Source organism: Podarcis tiliguerta (genome assembly GCF_965153285.1).
Source record: "Podarcis tiliguerta genome assembly, chromosome: 1".
Classification (NCBI taxonomy): domain Eukaryota; kingdom Metazoa; phylum Chordata; class Lepidosauria; order Squamata; family Lacertidae; genus Podarcis; species Podarcis tiliguerta.
The window spans coordinates 122,789,109-122,811,824 of record NC_139534.1 but is presented as its reverse complement, the minus strand read 5'-3'; the positions used below and the strand labels follow the sequence as shown (position 1 = coordinate 122,811,824).

At 47.6% G+C, this 22,716-nt stretch overlaps 1 protein-coding gene across 11 annotated transcripts in view; it reads left to right on the top strand.

The window, feature by feature from the left end:
- The window catches only part of CEP170B (centrosomal protein 170B), an 89,484-nt gene that overhangs the window by 17,144 nt on the left and 49,624 nt on the right, over window positions 1–22,716 (top strand). For 6 of the 11 annotated variants that reach the window (XR_014509531.1, XM_083433412.1, XM_083433411.1 and 3 more), the window contains exons 4-6: window positions 4,757–4,835; window positions 12,129–12,187; window positions 15,836–15,974. Coding sequence is in view for 10 of the 11 variants with exons in the window: in XM_083433412.1 (XP_083289538.1) it covers window positions 4,757–4,835; window positions 12,129–12,187; window positions 15,836–15,974 (277 nt within the window). In the remaining variant the exon portion in view is untranslated. Of the gene's footprint in view, window positions 1–4,756; window positions 4,838–12,128; window positions 12,188–15,835; window positions 15,975–22,716 lie in introns of all 11 variants that reach the window. The other 5 variants (XM_083433407.1, XM_083433408.1, XM_083433404.1 and 2 more) reach the window with 1 other exon arrangement.

Here is a 22,716-nt window from a genome sequence, read left to right as displayed (position 1 = left end):
GGTGCGCTCCCGTCGCTCGGTCCCAGCGCCTGCCAACCTAGCAGTTCGAAAGCACCCCCAGGTGCAAGTAGATAAATAGGGACTGCTTACTAGCGGGAAGGTAAACGGCGTTCCGTATGCTGCGCTGGCTCGCCAGATGCAGCTTGTCATGCTGGCCACGTGACCCGGAAGTGTCTGCGGACAGCGCTGGCTCCCAGCCTCTAGAGTGAGATGAGCGCACAACCCTAGAGTCTGTCAAGACTGGCCCGTACGGGCAGGGGTACCTTTACCTTTACCTTTACCTTTAAGGAAGAGGAACTCTCAGTCAATGTGATTGTGTACTGGAGATACAAGTATTTCATATACAGAGAGATACAGGCAGAACCACTGACTCATGCATGACTATCTCCCAGGTTGACAATCTCCCAGCTACTCTGCCCCTGTATTCTACTGCATGTACATATCTGGACCAACACCATCTCCCATAATCGGTTGGGGTCCAACAACATCTGGAAGGCTAGAAGTTCCCCATCCCTGGGGTAGACCTTGTTGCTGGGACTAGATGAATATGGCAGCTCTTTAACTTGGGTCTCCAGCTTTTTTTTGGACTACAACTCCCATCATCCCTAGCTGGCAGGACCTGCGGTCAGGAATGATGGGAGTTGTAGTCCAAAAGCAGCTGGAGTCCCGAGTTTGGGAAACCCTGGCCTAACCCTTCTAAAGCCGAAATCCACTTCTGAAGCATTGTTTCAAATTGAGATTGGGAGCACAACCGTGGTTATAGCAAAACTACGCTGCACCATGGTTAGCTTCAAGAATGAAAGGGGATGGGGTAGAAAGTAGAAAGAGAGGAAGGAAGCAGGACAGAGTGTTTGAGCCCATGAGATCTCCTAGCTGTAGGTAAGAAGACCCACCCAGCAGAGTTATTGATGTCTGCAACAGGCCTTAGCTTGCATAAAAGATGTACCTTGCACAAGGCACATAGTGAAATGATTTTAAATGGTTTCAGATATGTCCTGCTGCACAGAGCTCTCTCTTTTGGCTCCCCAAACCCCCTTCTTAACCTTGTGCGAGCCCCACTGTTTTACATCTGTGCTGTCGCTGTGGCAACATACGGCGGCACATAATTTCCTGTCTCTGTTTGCTGTGCAAGTCCCATCTGCAAAAGATTGCTTGTGCTCTGGATTTCCAAATCCAAGTGCAGCTGTACGTGGCTCGGCTTTTCCAGCGTGCCAGCACATGTTTGCAACGTATTTGCATTTTAAGGGTGGAGGGAAGGCATTTGTTTCTTTGCACGTGCACACCCTTGACTGAGCAGAGCGGCTTTGTACTTTAGGCTCAGGGCAGGGGCTCGGAAGCTGTCTTTGCAGCAGACCTCCAGTAGCGCCTTGGGTGAAAAACCTCAGGGGTCATATGTGGCTCCCTAGGCTTCTCCATCTGGCCCTTGGGATGGGAGACAAAACCAGAGCAACTCAGACCTGTCTCTGTGCCCTCTTTGCACCCCCAACTAATCCAGCAGCCACAAGCTGCCGCTGCGTGAAAATGGCAAGGGAAAGAAATCTGAATTCCGCAAGCTTTTACAAGCTATGCAAAGCAGAGGAGGAGGAGGATCTTATCCAGCCAAGGAGCTGCCCAGCTTCCTCTGTGCTTGTCCTTCAAAGGTGCACGCCATAACTTTCTCTCTACAAGACATTTGCACAACAGAGCTTAGGTACCCCTGGGAATTTGGCACCCCGGGCGGTTGCCAGGCTTGCTCCAATTAGTTGGCCTTGGCTAGCGGCAGATCCATTTGGCTGGCCTAATTGGAAAGGGCTATGTCGAGGAGAGGGACGCGGGTGGCGCTGTGGGTTAAAGCCTCAGCGCCTAGGGCTTGCCGATCGAAAGGTCAGCAGTTCAAATCCCCGCGGCGGGGTGCGCTCCCGTTGTTCGGTCCCAGCGCCTGCCAACCTAGCAGTTCGAAAGCACTTCTGGGTGCAAGTAGATAAATAGGGACCGCTTACTAGCGGGAAGGTATACAGCGTTTCCGTGTGCGGCTCTGGCTCGCCAGAGCAGCGATGTCACGCTGGCCACGTGACCCGGAAGTGTCTTCGGAGTGAGATGGGCGCACAACCCTAGAGTCTGTCAAGACTGGCCCGTTCGGGCAGGGGTACCTTTACCTTTTTTATGTCGAGGATACAAAACAGAGCTGCATGTCTGGTCCCCAGAATGCAGTCTATGTGATTTCATTCTGGTCCACACAGCGGGCAAGGACCACGGTTAGACCAGTGCCGATGGCTGAATTTGCACAGTGAGCTTTCCACCTTGAATACCCTGCAGTGGAACACAGCCTGTTCCACCAAGAGACAGCTTCCCTCCCTGCAGGTTGACCTTTCCTTCCCTAAACTCTCCCAGCAGATGGCTTGAGGGCACCTCATTGGATGGGGCTACAGTTGCAAAGGGACCCTCCTCTTTTAATGGCAGGGAAGTCATTGGCCATCCTGACATCCTTGGCTCCTAGATATCAAGATCTCAAGATGCTTGCAGTGCTGCCTGGATTGTTGTACTCTTGTCATTTTAGGAACGTAGCAACCTGCCTTATACACCTAGCTGGCAGGTGCTCTCCAGTCACTACCTGGAGATGGCTGGGATTGAACCTGAAACCATCTGTATGCAGTGCAGGTAGAATCATAGAATTGTAGGATCATCTAGTGCAACCCCCTGCAATGCAGGAATCTATCACCCAATGTGAGGCTTGAACCCCGACCCTGAGATTAAAGAGTCTCATGCTCTACTGACTGAGCTATGCTCTATTACATGTATACAGCACCTTTAAAGCCCTAAACGGCCTCGGTCCTGTATACCTGAAGGAGTGTCTCCACTCCCATCATTCTGCCCAGACACTGAGATCCAGCTCCGAGGGCATTCTGGCGGTTCCCTCGCTGCGAGAAGTGAGGTTACAGGGAACCAGACAGAGGGCCTTCTCGGTAGAGGCACCCGCCCTGTGGAACACCCTCCCTTCAGTTGTGAAGGAAATAAGCAGCTATCCTATCTGTAAAAGACATCTGAAAGCAGCCCTGTTTAGGGAAGTTTTTAATATTTAATGCTGTACTGTGTTTAACATTTGATTGGGAGCCGCCCAGAGTGGCTGGGGAAACTCAGCCAGATGGGCAGGGTAAAAATAATAAATTATTATTATTGTTATTGTTACAGATCTTATGGCCTTTCCCCATTTTCCTGTGCTGCCCACCTTTGGGCTTAGAACGAACATAGCTCTTCACAGCTGAACTGTGTTAGCTGCTTTGTCATTGTTATCTTCGTGGGGCCTCAAATAGGTTTTATTTCAAAAGCCCAAGGTCTTGACTTATGAAAGCTCACCAGGCCGACGTCTGAGAACCCTCTGCTCTAAAGTTCAGAGCAAACACATTTACTAGACGGCGGCTGCTCTCTAGCATTGCCCGCTTATCAAATTTCAGAGTCTCTTCCTTGCTGTGATGCCAAGGAAGGCGAAACCACTTTGAGATTCCGTGGGCTGCCTGCAGATGTGTAGAATTCGTACTCTGCTTGGGTGAATAGTCCGAAAGCCTCTCCGCACATGGATCGTTCAAGAAATACGGCAAAAACCAATTGCATCTCTCTGAATCTCTCTCAAGGCGGATAAAGTATGTGTGTGTGTGTCATTGCTGCAATCGCAGTAAAGGGTGTCTGTCGCATTGCCTGGGCAGGGTTAGTCAGTGTGGTGTTCGGTTAGCCAGGTATTGTTCAGTTCCAGCCAGCATAGCCAGTGGTCAGGGATGATGGGATTTGTAGTCCATAACATCTGAAGGATGCCTCGTTGGCTGCCAGTTACCGTATTTATTGCTCTATAAGACTCACTTTTTCCCTCCTAAAAAGTAAGGGGAAATGTGTGTGTGTCTTATGGAGCGAATACAGGCTGCACAGCTATCACAGAAGCCAGAACAGCAAGAGGGATTGCTGCTTTCACTGCGCAGCAATCCCTCTTGCTGCTCTGGCTTCTGAGATTCAGAATATTTTTTTTCTTGTTTTCCTCCTCCAAAAACTAGGTGCGTCTTGTGGTCTGGTGCGTTTTATAGAGCGAAAAATACGGTAATTTCCAGGCCCAATCCAAAAGGCTGCTGTTGACCTATAAAGTCTTAAATGGCTCAGGACAGCAATACCCCAAGGACCCCCTCTCCGCAATTGAACCGACCCAAACCCTGCAATCATCATCTGAGAGGTCTGGAGGATGGCAACATGAGAAAGGGCTTTTTCCTGCAGTGGCCCGTCCGTTTGCGGAATGATCTCTCCAAAGAGGCTTGCCTGGCACCTTCCTTGCATATATTTAGATGCTAGGTGAAAACCGTTTGTCTGCCCCCACGCATTCAACTCATTAGCATTCTATGGATTTTTAAATACCGTATTGGCCGGGATATAAGCCGCACTTGAATATAAGACACTCCCTTAAAATTCTGCAGGCACTCACACCCGTTTCGTTTTGCCGTAGGTCTGTTTCAGCAGCAATATCGTAAAAGCCATTTTTTGTAAGGTCATGAATTTAAGCCGCGCTTTTAACTTTTCATTGTTGGAATTTATGGGGGAGGGGAGTGAGACTTATATTCAGGGCCACAAATGGTATGTTTGTGGGAGGGAGGTTATTGGTTTGTTACTGGTTTTGTTTTATGTATTTTGTATTCTCGTTTTGTATTTTTCTGTTGTGAACTGCCCCGTGATGCAGGGTGGCATACAAATTTTAACAACAACAACAGTCTTTTAAATGACGTTTTGCCCTTCTTCTCCACAGACCTTTGTGAATGATGTGCGGATTCCAGACCAGAAGTACATCACGCTAAGACTGAACGATGTGATCCGTTTCGGCTATGATATCCTTTTTGGGCGTGCTCTATGGGCAGAATTTTGTGGGACCCTTAGCAACGTCCTTCCTTCCCACCGTGAGCCAATCCTGACTTCATGGGGCACTGTCCACTCCTGAAAGTCCGCCATAATAATAATAATAATAATAATAATAATAATAATAATAATACCATTATTGTCAATGTACAACCTGTGTACAATGAAATTAATGCACTCCTTAATGAAATTTATGGTTATTGCACTCTCTTGCAGCCTCATTTTGGAGAGGCAGTGTGGTATAGTGGTTAAAATGTTGGACTAGGACTGAGAAGACCCAGGTTGAGACTTCCATTCATCTGTGAAACTCAAGGGGTGACCCTGAGGCCTATTGCTAGCACTCAGCCTAACCTACCGTACTTTTCTGTGTATAAGACGCCCCCCCCCCCATGTATAAGACGCCCCCTATTTTTGGGGACCCAAATGTAGGAAAATGGGGGGAGATGGCACAGAGTTGTTGAACTTTTTTGGGGGGGAGGATTGCCCAGATTGCTTTTTTTTTTTGCGGAGGATTGCTCAGGGGGGATTGCCAAAAATTGCCCACCCCGACGCGTCGCAACATCCGCCTCTCGTCTGTTCCCTCACCGACAGAAGCTGCCAATCACCTGCTCAATTACCGCAGTGTCAGCCAATCAACACCCCCCATTGACGCAGCAACCAATAACATGCCCAATTGCCACTGACAGCCGTGGCAGCAACCAATCAAACGTGCACCCTATGCAAAATCCATGTATAAGACCACCCAAACTTCTTAGCATAATTTTTAAAGAAAAAAACCTAGTCTTATACACGGAAAAGTATGGTACTTCACAGGGTTGCTGTGAGCAACTTGCTTGTGTATTTATTTGCGGCATTTATAACTTGCATATTTATTTGCAGAATTTGTAACTCTGTTCATTTATTAATTTGCAGCATTTGTAGCCAGTATGTAGTAGTAGTAGCTCGCAAACTTCTGTCCTAAGACGGTCCCTGCCCTCAGCCTCACGATCTAAAACATCGGTTCTCAACCTGTGGGTACCCAGATGATGTTGGACTACAACTCCCATCATCCCTAGCTAGCAAGGTCGGAGCTCAGGGATGATGGGAGTTGTAGTCCAACAACATCTAGGGACCCACAGGTTGAGAACTGCTGATCTAAAAGGACACAACACACAAGGAAAAGGAAATGGGAGGGAGGAGGGGATACTAAGGCAGTTTGAATCCTCATGGTGGTGTTTGTGTGTGTGTGTGCGTGCCTTGAGGGAGTTATCCTGCCCCCTCGCCAATGCCTGTGGCGGTTTGTATTTGGACCGTGAGTTAATATAGGTCACTCTGAGGATATGAAATGCAGGATATGAAAGCAAAGTTCTTTCCCTGAGACTCTCGTGGAAGAGCTTGCTTTAGATTTCACCCTCCGTCTCTTGGAGGTTTTTGGACATTTGGCACATGAAAAAATGTTTGCATCCTGGCCTTGAGCAAAGCCAAACAGTGGATTTTGTTGGCTTCAGTGGGGAATTCCCTCTGGATCCCCATAAATTGGCAACAACAGCACTCTTGCTTTCCATCCCTGCCTCCCAAACAGTTGAAAAAACTTTCACTTGGCATCAGCTCCAGAGGGAAAGAATGCAATTGCTGAACGCTTTTGGAAACATCTGTGAGATGGAGCTGCAGAAGCTTTTGAGGCTGGGCTTTTAACCTCTTCATCAGAGCATCGTCTCCCAGTTGTCTGGTATCTTCAGCCAGTTACCAGTGTTGCGATCGCTTTCTGTGTGTGCTCTAGGTCTCCCAGGCCAGGAGTTTTAATAACAATTGGCAAGTGGACGGACCATTTCCTCTGTGATAGAACACTTGATTTGCCTGAAGAAGGTTCCAGGTTAAATCCTGCACACCTGAGATTAGCAGGTGCCAGGAGAGATCTCTTGCCTGACATCCAGGCTGCTGCTGTCAGCTGGAGTAGATCAGCCTTGTAAACAAGCCCCCAGAGGTTACTAGCCTGCAGCAATGACTACTAGTGTGCTAGGCCCCGTGTTAGAAATTAGCCGGGTGTGTTTTGCGCATGTGGACCTCTATGGATGCCAGGTTGGCAACTGGGGAAAGCAAAACGTTAGTTGGAAGAGTAGGATCTGAAATAATTTTCCTTGAAGCTTGAATTGGTTTAATTCTGGATCGTTTGATGTTTTAAGGTATTGTGACCTGCTTTGAGATTTGTTCTTTAAAATATAAAGCGGTATAGACATGAAAGTAATAATAACAGTAACAATTCCCATTGGGGGAAAAGCACCTGGACATTGCATGGTGGCAACTGCAATTCAGGTTTAAGGTGCTATTTGGTGAGTTCATGACGCCTGAGATTCTTTTGGTCCCTGCCCTTTTCCTTTTATGATTTGTTTGCCATGTTGTGGGTTTGAGGGACGTATGACCACAGGGGAAAAACCATCTGGTCTGTATTGATATAAATATATGAAATATAAATATATGAATTTATATTATTATAAATTTAATAAAATAGTAAAATAATAATATTATGCTGGTACTGAGAGTAAATGGGGTGTGTGCGCTAAACTTTGCTTATCCTGCAAGATGTACGATGAATGGTGGTATTGGAGAACAGCTCTCTGGTGTGACTTGTGCCTCCAGCCTATTCCCCACCCCCACCCCCTAATTTATATCGATCTCCTTTCATTAAACAGCCTTGATGCTAAAATCAGGTCAATGGGGAAAAAATTCCTGATTAGCAAGGCATTGATTTTTAAGCAGGTTCCTGAATTACCCCATGGTTCATACCCACTTCTGGCTTTTTGATTTTTTCTTAAATTCGTCTACATTTCAACACTGTGTTTTCTGTCGAGTGCAAAAACGGGCATTATTTCTGCTTTGTGGACAAGCAAGGTTCTCTCTCCCAAATAGCGTGGCGGGGCTGGCATTTCAGTGCATCTTGGCAGCAGACACGGGTCTCTCTGCAGGCCTTGGCGTTTGTTCGGATCTTTGTGGTGTGTTTGTGTCAGAGGGAGAGAGACAGAGAAAGGGCAGCGGTGGTTGCAGGGCTTTTGCTGAAATGGAATCTTTTGCAGATGAAATTGCGTGCCTAATTCCTGCGACCTGGTGCAATTTACTCTGGTCCCTCCCTACCATCTGATGGGCATTTTCCAAAAAAGCATTCTGCCTGTCCCCTTCTAGTTCAGCTCTTTATAGCTCGCATTGCCTGAGTCAGCAGTGTTCTCATGCAGAAGGCAACGCATCTGCCGGCCGCGACAAAAACTGGCCGGTTTCCCCAACTGTGCCCTTGTCCTTGGTCTGTTCCCCTCTCTCTAAAAGCAACATGCACAATCCTTTCTTGTGGTTCCAAACATTCCCAAACAACCTCCCACCCTCCTCTGTCGGCGAAGTGCAAGCCAGCTATTCTGTGCAGCTGTAATGTGAGCTGCGTCAACGTTGCCCGTTTAAAACGGTTCGTTGTGCTTTTGACGGGGCAATCTTTTATGCTGCGTCTATACTTATTGCTCCTGAGGCAGAGCCTGGTGTCTGGGTGTGGCAGATGCATTTTTGCACAATGCTGCTTTATTCGTGTGCCTGCCTTGCCTTCTCATTTCTCTCCAACCCAGGTGTTCCACCGTCTACCTGCACACAAAGCTCCCAGGATACAGTCCTATGTTCCATTTTAACCTGGAGCCTGTCTGGGCAATGGGCACCAAATTCATGGTGGAGCTTTGAATTTTCATTTTAGCCTGCTCTTGATTGTGACAAACAGGGAAGCCTTTCCTTTCTTCCTTAAAAATAAAAAAATACAGATTGAGTAACAAAAGTGCTTATAGCATCTCTGCTTTCAGTTCATAGAGCCATTTCTACAGATTCAATGGGACTACAGTGGTACCTCAGTTCTCAAACGCCTTGGTACACAAATGCTTTGGTTCTCAAACGCCAAAAACCCAGAAGTAAGTGTTCTGGTTTCTGAACATTATTTGGAAGCCAAACGTCCGATGCGGCTGTCGGCTATTGTTTCTGGGGTGCCCGCACCAATCAGAAGCTGCTCCCTTGGTTTTCGAACATTTTGGAAGTCAAACAGACTTCCAGAACGGATTAAGTTTGGTGCTTTTGTTTTTGCTATTTATTTTTCATTTTTGAGGCTTTTCCCAGTTAATTTGTTTTTGTGACTGTGTGGAACCCAGTTCAGCTGCTGATTGATTGATTGTGTGACTGCGGAAATGGATAAAAAAGCCCCCCATCCAAACAATGACTATCATCAGTGCAGGTAAGAATTTTTTTTTAAATTTTAATTTTTATCATCTACAAGACTGTCTTATTTATTTTATAGTACAGTACATTGATTATTGCTTTCATTTTCTGGATCAATGGTCTCATTAGATAGTAAAATCCATGTTAAATTGCTGTTTTAAGGGTTGTTTATAAAAGTCTGGAATGGATTAATCCGTTTTGCATTACTTTCCATGGGAAGATGCGCCTTGCTTTTGGAACACTTTGCTTTTGGAACGGACTTCCGGAATGGATTAAGTTTGAGAACCAAGGTACCACTGTAATGTTACAGACAATATGAGGCTGGAGGAGGAGAGAGAGAAAGGGGCAGATAGCAAACTCTGGTATTTTTACATGGCGTGTGTGTGAGGTTTTGGTGTCAGCGTCACGTGGGTAGGTTCTTTATCTATTATTAGTTTTTGTTGGCGACGAGAGAGATTGAGGGGCCCAGGACATGGCTAGAAAGCCTTTTTGTCACCTGAGCAAACCTGGACCACCCGCAGCTGGGTTTCTCAAACATCCACCTCTCCCCCTCTTTGCTCTTAAGGGTGCTCCTTTCACCTGCACAGGCTCAGCCAAGGATTCCTCTGGCAGCGAATCTGCCCTACCCATGTGATTCTGGAAGCTGGACAGCTCAGCGTCTGTGTGCCACAGCAGTGGCGTAGCGTGGGGGGTGCAGGGGGGGCCGGCCGCACCAGGCGCAACATCTGGGGGGGCTCGCACTCGCAGCTCTCTGCCCCTACCTGGCTCACTCACTCTCTCTCACTGCAGTGCTGGCTGTGCGAATCCCATCCGCCAGGTCGCCGCCCACTGTGGAGGGGAGGGTGCCAGGTGTGCGGTGCGGTGCGGAGAGAGAGCGAGGGACTATCTGGGGGAGGGACAGTGCAGCGGGGGGGGGGCGCAAATTACTTGCCTTGCCCTGGGTTAGGGGGCGCAAATTACTTTCCTTGCCCCGGGTGCTGACAACCCACGCTACGCCACTGTGCCACAGTGTCTGGCAACATGGCGGTCAAGAGGGCGGAAGGGGATGTGCACTTTCTAGCTGCCTCTGCTGAGCAGTGACCAAGCAGGGACGTATAGCCTGTACAGCAGCGTTTGAAACTCCCATTGTTCTAGGCCAGGCACCCCCCAAACTCGGCCCTCCAGCTGTTTTGGGACTACAACTCCCATCATCCCTAGCTAACAGGACCAGTGGTCAGGGATGATGGGAATTGTAGTCCCAAAACAGCTGGAGGGCCGAGTTCGGGGATGCCTGTTCTAGGCACATTTTGCGATAGGGAGTTTCATAGCGTGAGCATTTTCTGAGCTCTGGGCGCAGTACTGCGCCTAGGATTTCAAGATAAAAATTGTAGAGTGGAAGGAAAGGAGGACCTTTTTCTGCCTCCCTGCTTCCAGCTACTCTCCGAAAACTGGAGAAGAATACAAGAATATTACAGGTGGGTGGGTGGGGGAAGGACTAAACAAATGTAATATTTTAGCTGCTGTCCATTCATTTTCAGCTTTGTATTCTTGTTATTTAAAAGGCACGCCTAGACATTCCGTTGTTGCACCCATAACCTGGGTTTAAGGTGCCACATTTATGTCTGTGAAGAGGCCTGCGCGACAGCATTGGTTTTTTCAACTCTGTACAGTAGTGATGACCATTGACTTGGATGGCCTAACACTGTGAGCACCGGATGCTGGACTAGGTGTGCCTTTGGTCTGATCCAGCAGGGATTTTCCTAGGTGGTTTTTCTCCTCCACCTCCTCCTCCTCCTCCTCCTCCTTCTTCTAAAAATCTTTTAGTGTGAGCAACCCTTCATAGGAGAACTTATTTGAAATGAATGGCATGCACTCTGTTTGTTGCAAGGGCATGCCCTGGATTGGTGCAGCCATTCAGGGACTCTCAAGTGTCCTCCTTGTCAATTGAAGTATAGCTTAATTTAATTGCAGCTGGGTGGATAGGTGTAAGAGGACTTGGCAGGAAGGGTGGGGGTGGGGGGGAGAGGCAGGCAGGGAGAAAGGAATGATGTCATCGCATAAACTTTCTCCTCCTGTGATTCTGAATCACCTGTTTTTCCTCTCTTGACCACCTGAGGTTTTTGGTTTTTTTTACTTCCTTGTAGAAATGATGTAAGTTTTGGCTGCGAGGTGATCCTAGCTGGTGTGCTGTGTATTTTTTCTTTTGAAGACGCAGTGACTTCCTTTTCTTCATTGGTTTGTAGAATTTATATACTGTTTTCTCTCTCTCTGTGTCTCTCTCTCTATGCAAATCATGATCGGCAGATATAATTGGGGGGGGGATCTATATCCGTTCATGTACATATACAACAATAACAAATGACACTTTCTAAAAAGTAAGCAGAAACAGAACAAAACTGTATTATACCATATGTTTCGCTCTATAAGACACACCAGACCTAGTTTTTGGAGGAGGAAAACAAGGGGGGGGGGAATTCTGAATCCCAGGAGCCAGATAGCCTCTTGCTGTCCTGGCTTATGGGATAGCTGCGCACATCTAAAGCTGGCATCTGTCTCTGCCTCTCAAACAACCAGGGGGACAATATTCTAAAGATGGGAGCTACAACCCAGAAGTCCTGCTTCCTCATTGATAAGTGATAATCTGCTGGTCATGGGATGACTAACAGGATCTCCTGAAGTGTTACATCACTTCATCGGGCCTGATCTGGGGCTGATCATCCTGCTCTGCAACTTCCACCCCAGCTGTCAGGAACAGCAGGCCTGCAGATGTTTTGATAGCTCCCCACTGGCAGGAGTGGGAAAATTTGGATTGCACCTCAATTATAACAGCAATGTTCAGTTTTGACATATGCACCGCATCGCAAACCAGTCTTGTCACAGATGGTGAATCTGCAGCCCCTTACACACTTTCCCTTTTCAGCCGCTGTACGATGAATGTTTATTTATGGCTGCTTTGAAATCATCTGACATGACCGTGTTGGGAGAGGAGTTGCCGTTGGCTTCTAATAATGTTACAGTAGATGAGTCTTGCAAAAAAAAACAACCTCTGCCTCTTTCCTTAACGTGTTCTCTACATGCCAACATGTATGTGCTCGAACACATCCAGCACAAGGTCCCAGAAGAAGCACTAAAGGTGAGCATTTGCATTCCTTTTTGTGTTTGTTTGTTTGTTGGGGGGGGTGAGAATAAAGGGGGCTATTTATGACACGCTTCTTGTGCTAGTGAACTATTTCCACAGCTCAGGGAGATTGCATGAGTGGCTCGACACCATTTTCTTTCTGCTGCTTAGCTTGCAAAATTCCACAAAACGGGCGTCGGGGAAATGGGATTTCCCAGATTCATAGGAGGCATGGGATCTGATGCCTCTGATAGCTCTCCTAGCAGTAGAAATGAGGGGCTGCGTGGCTCAGTGGTGGGATGCATGCTCTGCATCTTTCCGTGGATAACGAGATCAGCTGATATTGGGAAGGTCATTTCTGTGCCTGTAGAGAGTGTCAGGGAATTCTACTCAATATTGATCCAGAGCAGATTCCAAGGTATAGTTTTTTTTTAAAAAAATAATATTTTATTAAGATTTTCACAAAATAACAAAAAAGACAAACAAAAAAGAAAAAGAAAATTGTAATTTTTTTACAAAAAATAGTAACAATTAAAAACAATTTCATCTTTCAGAACATATCTTACATTAGCTTGTTTCTCCGACTTCCCCGCACCTCCCCCCTTTGTATTCTAGTTCGATTGTTTGTTCAGCAAATCCTTTCCCTCTTTACCTTTATCATAATTTTGGTCTTAATATTTTTAACTTTACCTTTCCCTCTGTTAACATTCCATTTTTTCCTAATTTTTCAAACATTATTGCTAAAAACCCCTTAGCCTCAATCCAACATCACCCATCATTCATTAATTTTACAATGTGTCTGTAAATAATCTTTAAATTTCTTCCAATCTTCTTCCACCAACTCTTCTCCCTGGTCTCGGATTCTGCCAGTCATTTCTGCTAATTCCATATAGTCCATCACCTTCATCTGCCATTCTTCCAGAGTGGGTAGTTCTTGTGTCTTCCCAGATTCCAACGTATAGTTAGCAGAGTAAAAACTTAAACACGTTGCAAGATTCTCAAAAAATAGACCAGAAGCAATTAATATTTCATCTAGCAGAGCTTTACTGCTGCTGAAGGCAAATGAGCATAATGGTCAGAAATCCAATACAATCAGGATTGGCACTGTCTATAAGAAATCCAGTTGCAGCAGACTTAACTTAAACTTACAATAACTTATGATAAGACTAAACCTTAACACTAAGCATACTATGTACAGATCACTACACCAGAAGGAAGAGAGACAGAAAGAGATAACAGAACCAGATTAAACCAGCTGCATTCAGCTTCTCGGAAGGAATAACCCAAACACCACGAACCTTCTGCTTGTTTCTTTCACACAGAGAAGCTTCCAGAACCCTCTTGAATCAATTAGAATAGGAAAGATCTGCACACATCAAATCAATACTTTCTGCGCTAAGAAATGCAAACGGACTCTCACCCTGCATCTGGGTAGATAGTATTGGCTTAAGCTTAGGTGTGGGGAACATTTGGCCTTCCAGATGTTCATATAGGGTTGGGAGGGGCCCCCAAAGGTCATCCGGTCCGACCCCTTCAATGCAGGAATCTCAGTTAGATCATACAGGACTGATGGTGATCGAACCCCAGTGGAGGAGAGTGAGTGTGGCGTGCACAATTCATTCTCAGCTTCTCATTCAGCCTTGTTGATGAGAACAGGTGTTGTGCAAAAAGCACAGATGCACCTTTGCACCACCACTCCCATTTATTTCAGAGCTTTCCCATGAGAAACACCCAGTGCAGTATGCTGAAACAATCTTAGATCAGAGTTAATCCCCACCTGGCAGTTCCGTGTTTTGCCAAGACTGGTACTTCGCTGATTATTATATATCTCCACCTGTTCCATAGGATAGGCTGCCTTCTTCCCCTTGTCAAGGTTTTGGCCCAGAGTCCTGAGCATTAGCAATTTCACTTACTTTTTCTTTTAAAGCCAGCCGGTGACGAGGTTCTTGTGAAAGTCCATGGCTCAGGCAAAGTTGTTAGGCAGGATTCTGGCCATGTTTTGGCTGCCCGAGCCTGAGAAAATAATACGCACATCGTAAGAAAGAAACACAACAGTGCAGATCGGAGATCTTGTGTGAATTCTGTGGCAGGGCAAAAGAGCTTCCACAAAAGATCGGGGCTGGGGTTGTATTTGGAAACAGTGGCTTGTTTCAGCAATGGGTTATAAGAAATGTCTCCAGCCTTCTTAGAAATCCAGGAAGCTGCCATGGACACACAAACAAAGCCCATTTCGCAGAAAGAAAAACTAGTGATGGTCGCCTTTCCGAACGACAACAGGCAGAACATCTACAACCCTCACAAAAAAAGAAAACACGCACACACACACAAGTAGGCAGGCTTCCCAAGCAGGCAGACCACCTCAAAAGTCCAACCCCCGCCAGTTTTTTAAAATATTAAAAATAAGGGGTCTGAGGGAGCCATGCCCCAGGACTGCAAGGAAGCCCCTTTTCTCCTCAAGCTTCTTGCCTTTGTTCACCCCCCGCAAAATACTACCATTTTTTTCTCATTTCCCCGTTCCTGTTTAATCCTCACACTGTAACAACGACAAATTATTAATTTCAGTTACAAGGTTCCTGCATTTCAGGGGGTTGGACTAGATAACTCTGATGTTCCTTTCCAAATCTACAATTCTATGATTCTGGGTGTGCCCCCCCCCCATGGGCCAGGCAGTCCCATCCAAGCACCGACTAGGCCCAGAGATGCTTTGCTTTGTCCCAGTGGCAGCTTCATATGCATTCAGACCCATGGCCTGAGCATTCACATCAACCTGTTTGCAGGTGTTCAGGTCAACCTCTGGGTCCACACGCACTCCCAAGTCCCACCTCTCGCCATCCCTGACTTGTTTTTGCCTGGCTGGAATGTGTCCTTGAACAGTGCCGGATTTACGTATAGGCTAAACAAGCTATAGCTTAGGGCCCCACTCTCAAGAGCCAGTGTGGTGTAGTGGTTAAGAGCGGTGGACTCGTAATCTGGTGAACCGGGTTCGCTTCCCCGCTCCTCCACATGCAGCTGCTGGCTGACCTTGGGCTAGTCACACTTCTCTGAAGTCTCTCAGCCCCACTCACCTCACAGAGTGTTTGTTGTGGGGGAGGAAGGGAAAGGAGAATGTTAGCCGCTTTGAGACTCCTTTGGGTAGTGATAAAGCGGGATATCAAATCCAAATTCTTCTTCTTCTTCTTCTTCTCTTGGGCCATCCCTCCCCCCCAAAAAAAAAAAATCAAAGGAAAAAAACCCTGAATGTACATTTCCAAAATATAAGATAATAAAAATAAAACCCACATACAGCAACAGTGTTTTGTGTTCTGTAGGCTCCTATGATGTTAGTAATGGGCCCCGCCTGCTAGCCTGCACCCTGAAATATCACATATAAAGGGCCCCATTACCTTCAGTAGTTTAGGGCCTCATCAAATTAAATTTTCATTAAATCCGCTCCTGTCCTTGAACTCCGACAATACTTCTTGCTTGCCTGGATAGTGGCTAGAGAGTGTGTGAAAAAGCTTGCCTGTGAATAAACTTAACGCTTATTTTGCTCTACCCAAAAATTGTCTCGCGGCCCCTGAAGGCTTACTCAGAATGGGAGAGTTGCCCTTGGGCTGGGAGAGGTTTTTCCCCCACCCCACCCTTGTGCTATAGACGTTTGTGTGTCTCTCTTTTGCCCTTCAGCATGAGAAATACACCAGCCAGCTGCAGATGAGCTTCAAAAGTGCAGTCATGAAAAGGGTAGAGCAGCCTTTGGAGCACGGCGGAGAGACCGAGTCGCCCCAAGCGAAGCTGGAGAAAGGCGAGAAGAAAGCAATTACAGGTACGGGAAAACCAGTTGGCCGGGGACCGAAACAAGCCTCTCTCTCTCTCTCTCTCTCTCTCTCTCTCTGTTGCAAGTCTTGATTTTGCCGGTGATTAGGAGTTAGCCGTTCAGCAGGAGTGTGGGGTTGCCATCGTGGATCTGGCGCAATGTAACCTTGCCTCTCCTTAAAAGGTAAAGGGACCCCTGAACGTTAGATCCAGTTGCAGATGACTCTGGGGTTGCAGCGCTCATCTCGCTTTATTGGCTGAGGAAGCCGGCGTACAGCGTCTGGGTCATGTGGCCAGCATGACTAAGCCACTTCTGGCGAAACAGATCAGCGCACGGAAATGCCGTTTACCTTCCCGCCGGAGTGGTACCTATTTATCTACTTGCACTTTGACGTGCTTTTGAACTGCTAGGTTGGCAGGAGCAGGGACCGAGCAACAGGAGCTCACCCTGTTGCGGGGATTCGAACCGCTGACCTTCTGATCGGCAAGCCCTAGGCTCTGTGGTTTAGACCACAGCGTCACCCGTGTCCCAGATTGCCTCTCCTTACCCATGCCAAAATGAGATCTACGTGAGATTTGAACTCGCTCCCACAGGAGGCAGCGATGGGCTTGGGTGGCATTGAGAACTTTGGCAGATTTGCGACGGGAAAAGTTATGAGTGGCTACCAGCCAGAATGGCTTTGTTCTGCCTCCATGGACGGAGGTAGCCAAACTTAAACTGTGGGGTTTTTAAAAATTGTTTTAGTTCATTATTATGGTATGTATTTTTGTGGTTTTATATTGTATACCTCCCTGCGATGGGTGGATGAAGGGCAGTATAATAATAATAATAATAATAATAATAATAATGCTAGTGAATAGCAGTTCCTGGAAGCCAGAGAGGTGATTTCTCTTGCGATAAGATCCTGCTTGCAGCTTTCCTATAGACATTGGCCACTGTGAGAACAGGATGCTGGACTGGGTGGGCCACTGGCAGCCCTCGCTCTTCATATTACTATTCTTAAGAGGGTCTTCTTTGATTACTTTTTATCTGGATATACAGGGATGATGTTTAAGGCAGCTTTTTAGCTATTCTGCGTTGTCTCGCCATTTTGCTTCTTACGTCGACGCTTTTATCAAACCCACCTATATAGGGAGCATTCTTAAAAGGTGCAGTATAAAGAAAGAATAAAAGGAATAAATAATAAAGTTGCATTCTTTGCTGATCACACTGAGAGTCGACCCGTTAATGGACTCAGGTTAGTCGTATCTGTTCCTTTTCAGTGTGATTAGCACTGACTACAACCCTAAATCTCTGCTAAATGGGGGGCATCAAATACATCAAATACAACTGCATCAAATACAAGGCAGGTTCTTCCTTCCCTTCCCCCTGTTTTCCTCACGTTTCTCTATTTCAGGGTTAAGCAAAAATCTCACTTTCAAATAAACGTGGGTTCTCTTGATTCCAGGCGTTCCCTCCTCTGGGGATTAGCCCGTAAGCCAAATATTTCACCCAGTTTCATCATGCGCTGAGATGGGAAGAAAGGCTTCTCTCTGGCATTACTCGAGAGGCCGCCATCTTGAGTGGCAGGTGCCCTCTGGTTTTTGCTGGACTCCAGCTCCTATTAGTCCTGCTCAGTATGGCCAATGGTAAGGGATGGTAGAAGAAGAAGAAGAAGAGTTTGGATTTGATATCCCGCCTTTCACTCCCCTTAAGGAGTCTCAAAGTGGCTAACATTCTCCTTTCCCTTCCTCCCCCACAACAAACACTCTATGAGGTGAGTGGGGCTGAGAGACTTCAGAGAAGTGTGACTGGCCCAAGGTCACCCAGCAGCTGCATGTGGAGGAGCAGAGACGCGAACCCGGTTCCCCAGATTACGAGTCTATCGCTTTTAACCACTAGCTCTTCCACTGGTGGAAATTCCAGCCTAGCGCCATGTTTCCTGGCCATCTGCCTGGCCTTAGGCCTGATCTAGCAGCCAGACCCTTCTCATGTTCTAATTGGAGGGCCGTGGTTTGGGGCGAGGCTGGTGTGGAGAACAGAATAAATAGAATAAATGTCTGGAAAGGGTCTGAGGATAACTAGGCCAAGGAGTATAGCTCAGTGTAGTTGCTCTTTAATTGAATTACCGTGTTTTCCGGCGTATAAGATGACTGGGCGTATAAGACGACCCCCAACTTTTCCTGTTAAAATATAGAGTTTGGGATATACTCGCCGTATAAGCCTACTCCCGCCTGCAGCCAACTAGAAGCAGCCCCCCAACCTAAAGCCCGCCAAGCTCTGCCAGGGGCAGAGCGCGCACCCCTCCACTGCCTGTGCTGTCCCAGCAGCAGCAACCTGAAGCGAGGCGAGCAAGTCCCGATCGGCTGTCCAGCAAAGCGGAAGGCTGTGCTCACCGGCTGGTCGTTCTGGCAGTTGTGGGGATGCCCAGCTCGTTGGAGCCCCGGCCAAAGCCGTGCGCCACCTTGCCGTGGGAAGGGGAAGAAGAAGAAGAGTTTGGATTTGATATCCCGCCTTTCACTCCCCTTAAGGAGCCTCAAAGCGGCTAACATTCTCCTTTCCCTTCCTCCCCCACAACAAACACTCTGTGAGGTGAGTGGGGCTGAGAGACTTCAGAGAAGTGTGACTGGCTCAAGGTCACCCAGCAGCTGCATGTGGAGGAGCGGAGACGCGAACCCGGTTCCCCAGATTACGTGACTACCGCTCTTAACCACTACACCATACTGGCTGCTGCGGTTGCTGCTTCTTCGGGAGGTGGACAGGGATGGAGGTGGGGGTGGCGCTTTCCATCCTTCTGCCCGTCGCCGTTCCAAGTCAGCCACCGCCACCACCTGCCACAACCATACCCGGCGTATAAGATGACCCCCAACTTTGGAGAAGATTTTCCGGGGTTCAAAAGTCATCTTATACGCCAGAACATACAGTAATTATATTTTAAGGATGCGCACACCTCAGTACAGCTTAAGCGATATTCCAAAAGGTATGGAACAGGGGTGATGAAAGCTGAAGAGACCGACCGACCCCTTCCTCTCCCCTCAACCACGTATTATTAGCGTTGTCTTGAAGGCCGGTTGTTGCCCTGGCAACCCCTTGTGCGTTAGAAGGAAGGAAGGCAGCCTTGCCCAGGAAGTTTTGATGCTTTATTCTGCTTTATATTTGCTGGAAGATGCCCCAGAGTGGTTGGGGCAACCCAGTCAGATGGGCGGGGTGCAAATAATGCAATTGTTGTTATGATTAAGACTGACAGGAGTCTCCTTTCAGTTCACCCTTCAAGCCCATCTCAGTTGCAAAGGGAAGGGAAAGGGATTCTTTGCTGGACTTATGGAGGCTGGTCTCAGTGACGGCAGTTTCTCGTGACCTTAATCTTCCATGCGGGCGTATTTGTCCTTGCAAAAATCCTCTCTAAGCTGGGATCAGGTATTAGAGCCATCCTTTCCCTGTCGGTTCTTTATTTGAGCTGAGAGAGAGAGTGAGTTTGCAGGCTTGCACCTACCTCTTTTTCATCCATGTGTTGTGTTCAAAAGGCACACCTCCCTTTCCCATTTATCTTTCCTCCATTCGTTCCAGGCACAGTCTGTGATTTGGAGCTCCAGGTCTGAGAGTCCTTTTTTGCCTTGAGCTTTCCCTGCCAACCCCCCCCCCCCCCAGCTCTTTTTAAAGCTTGATTGGAGCAAACCATCAGTCCGAGGAAAACCCAAATTGATGTTTGCTCGGATTCAGCTTAAAAGAGCTGGTTTCTGTGGGGAAAGTTCGGGGCAAATGCAAATAAAAATAAAAATGCTTAAATCGTGGAAAGAGAGGGGCAAAATATAAGGGTGAGTAATCCCTCTGTGGCTGGTGGCTGTCAGTTTTACCTGTGACGTCTCCAGCAGACATGACAAGCTCCATTTGCATTGCTCGAAGCGAGCCTGGAGTTTGCGTTCAGCAGGAGCCGCTTCCCGTGATGAGCTGCGACAGCAGACAAAGGTGAAAGGAAGCAACTGTCTTCTCAGCCTTGAAGGAAACTTCCCGGTGGCAACAGCTGTCATGCGAGCCAGATCCTTGCCGTGCCGTTGTAAAGCACAACCGCCCTCCCGTGTCAATCCCCAGAGTAATTAATTCGCATCCCTTGCCCGTCTTATCTTGTCGGCTGCTGGAGATTACACAAGTTCACCAACATCTGGGGCAGCCAATGTGCTATCATCCGGATTCTGGACTGCAGCTGCCATCGTCCCTGACCATTGGCCGAGCTAGCTGGGGGTTACGGGAGTCTCAGCCCAGTACCATCTGGAAGGCTGCCATGTGCACCTTGCAAACTAACATTTGCAGTAGTTCTGTTGAAAATTGGTGGAAAGTTTAGGCATGCTCAGAGTTCTGTTAGAACCCAACTTTACAGGTCTGCAGGCCACCCTGCTGCTTTTGAGCCTGTTGGCTGTGCCTGTCTGTTGCCTGCACATTTGCAAAGCTAAACAGGGTCCGGTATGGTTTCAGATTGGATGGGGGGCTGCGCGTTGAGATTCCTGCATTGCAAGGGGTTGGACGAGATGACACTTCCAGGTCTACAATTCTATGGTTCTATGTACAGCATTACTAAGAAGAGGATCTAGGTGTGTACAGTTGCATTGCTTGGGTGCCCGGGGTGTGACCAGTTGGTGCTAGGCGTTTGGAGCCATGGCCCAATAGATGTGGGCTTGCCTTCCCTGCCATGCATTTGGGGTATGGGCAGATGTCTGTCCATACCACCTGTCTGGGCAAGTAGTAGTAGTGATACTACTACTACTAACTACTACTACTAATAATTTATTTATACCCCACCCATCTGACCAGGACTCCCCAGCCACTCTGGGTGGCTTCCAACAAAATATTAAAATACAGTAATGCATCAAACATTAAAAGCTTCCCTAAACAAGGCTGCCTTCAGATGTCCTCTAAAAGTCTGGTAGTTGTTTATCTCTTTGACATCTGATGGGAGGGCGTTCCACAGGGCGGGCGGCACTACCGAGAAGGCCCTCTGCCTGGTTCCCTGTAGCTTTGCTTCTCGCAGCGAGGGAACCGCCAGAAGACCCTTGACGCTGGACCTCAGTGTCCGGGTAGAACGATGGGGGTGGAGACGCTCCTTCAGATATACTGGACCGAGGCCACAGCTGTATCAAAATCCAGATCTGGAAGTGTATGTTCTAAAAGTGATGCGAAGTACCTTTGGGAACCGCAGTTTGTTAAGGGTGCAGAGCAGGGGTAACCAATGTGGGGCTTCCGGATGTTGTTAGACTACAACTCCCATCATCCACTGCTGGCTGAGGCTGATGGGAGTTGTAGTCCAACCATACCTGATGCTGATTGCCCCTGCTGCAGAGCACTATTGCGTCAATTTAACACTCATGGCTCCCCCCAAAGCATCACTGGAGCTCTGCAAAGAGTGCAGAGAGTTGTCAGGAGATGCCTATTCGCTTCACAGAGCTACAATTCCCAGAGTTCCTTGATTGTTAAACCACTCTGGGAATAGTAGCTCTGTGTGGGGAATAGGGGTTGGGCTGTCAGCTCTCAGCGCCTTTAACAAACTGCAGTTCCCTGGATTCTTAGGGGAAGCCATGGCTGTTTAAAGTGGTGTCATGCTGCTTTTAAGTGTATTGTGTGGATGTCGCCCCACCAGAGCAAGGACTTCAACAGGAGCTCAGAAGTGCAGGCCGAACATGGTAGACTGACAGGGCAAAGGTAGAAGATGAGGCCCCTGTTATTTCTGCCATGCCTCACCAATGCAGAGGCTTCATAATATCTGCCCATTACAACACCTGATGTTGCACACCCCCATTCACTTCTGAGGCGGAACAGGGCTCCAGGGCTTGAGCACTCGCTTGTCCCAGGTCACTCACAAATTTAGATACCAGGCTCAGGCACAGTCTATGTTCTGGAATCCTTTGGTCTAAAATTGCTTGCTTTCCACAGGCAGGGAATCTCTTTTTGAGGAAAGGCGAGGGGAAGGAAGGAAGGAATAATAATAATTTACAGATTTACTGTATTTTTTGCCCTATAGGACGCACTTTTCCCCCTCCAAAAATGAAGGGGAAATGTGTGTGTGTCCTATGGGGCAAATGCAGGCTTTCGCTGAAGCATGGAGAGCCAGAGGGGTCGGTACACAGGAAGCTATCCGCAAGCCTGGGGAGCCCGCGGGAGTCCCTAGGCTTGCGGATAGCAGCCTGTTCTGGGGGCTGGGGTCGGGGGAAGCTTCCCCCGCCCCAGCCCTGCACCTGGGGGGAAATCATAATTTTTTTCTTTATCCCGCCCCCCCCAAAAAACTAGGTGCGCCCTATGGGCCAGTGCGCCCTATGGGGTGAAAAATACGGTAGTAGTCTGGGAAAATACGAAAAAGATCTTCAGTGCCAGAAAAGCTAGCAGAGTAGTCCCAAGATGAGCCTCCTCTAGAGAGAACATTCCATAATTGTTGGGCCAGCACTGAGAAGGCGCCTGCCTCTTTTCTGATGCTCACCTGGAGAAAGGCTTCCTGCAAAGACCAGATGTCGTGGTCCTGAATTGTACAGGGCTTTATGTGGAGGATGCATTTGATCATGTTCAGGGCTGTGAACCACCCTAAGGTTTTTGGATGAAGCATACAAATTTAAACAATAAATAGTTGATCAGTTTTGCTGGGTTGATTATTAAACCGATTAATTTTAATGGGGTTTTGAATAAATGTTCAGTTAATTGCCACTGCTATGAATTCTATTGTGTTATTGTGCGAGACTCTTGATCTCAGAGTTGTGGGTTTGAATCTCATGTTGGGCAAAAGATTCCTGCA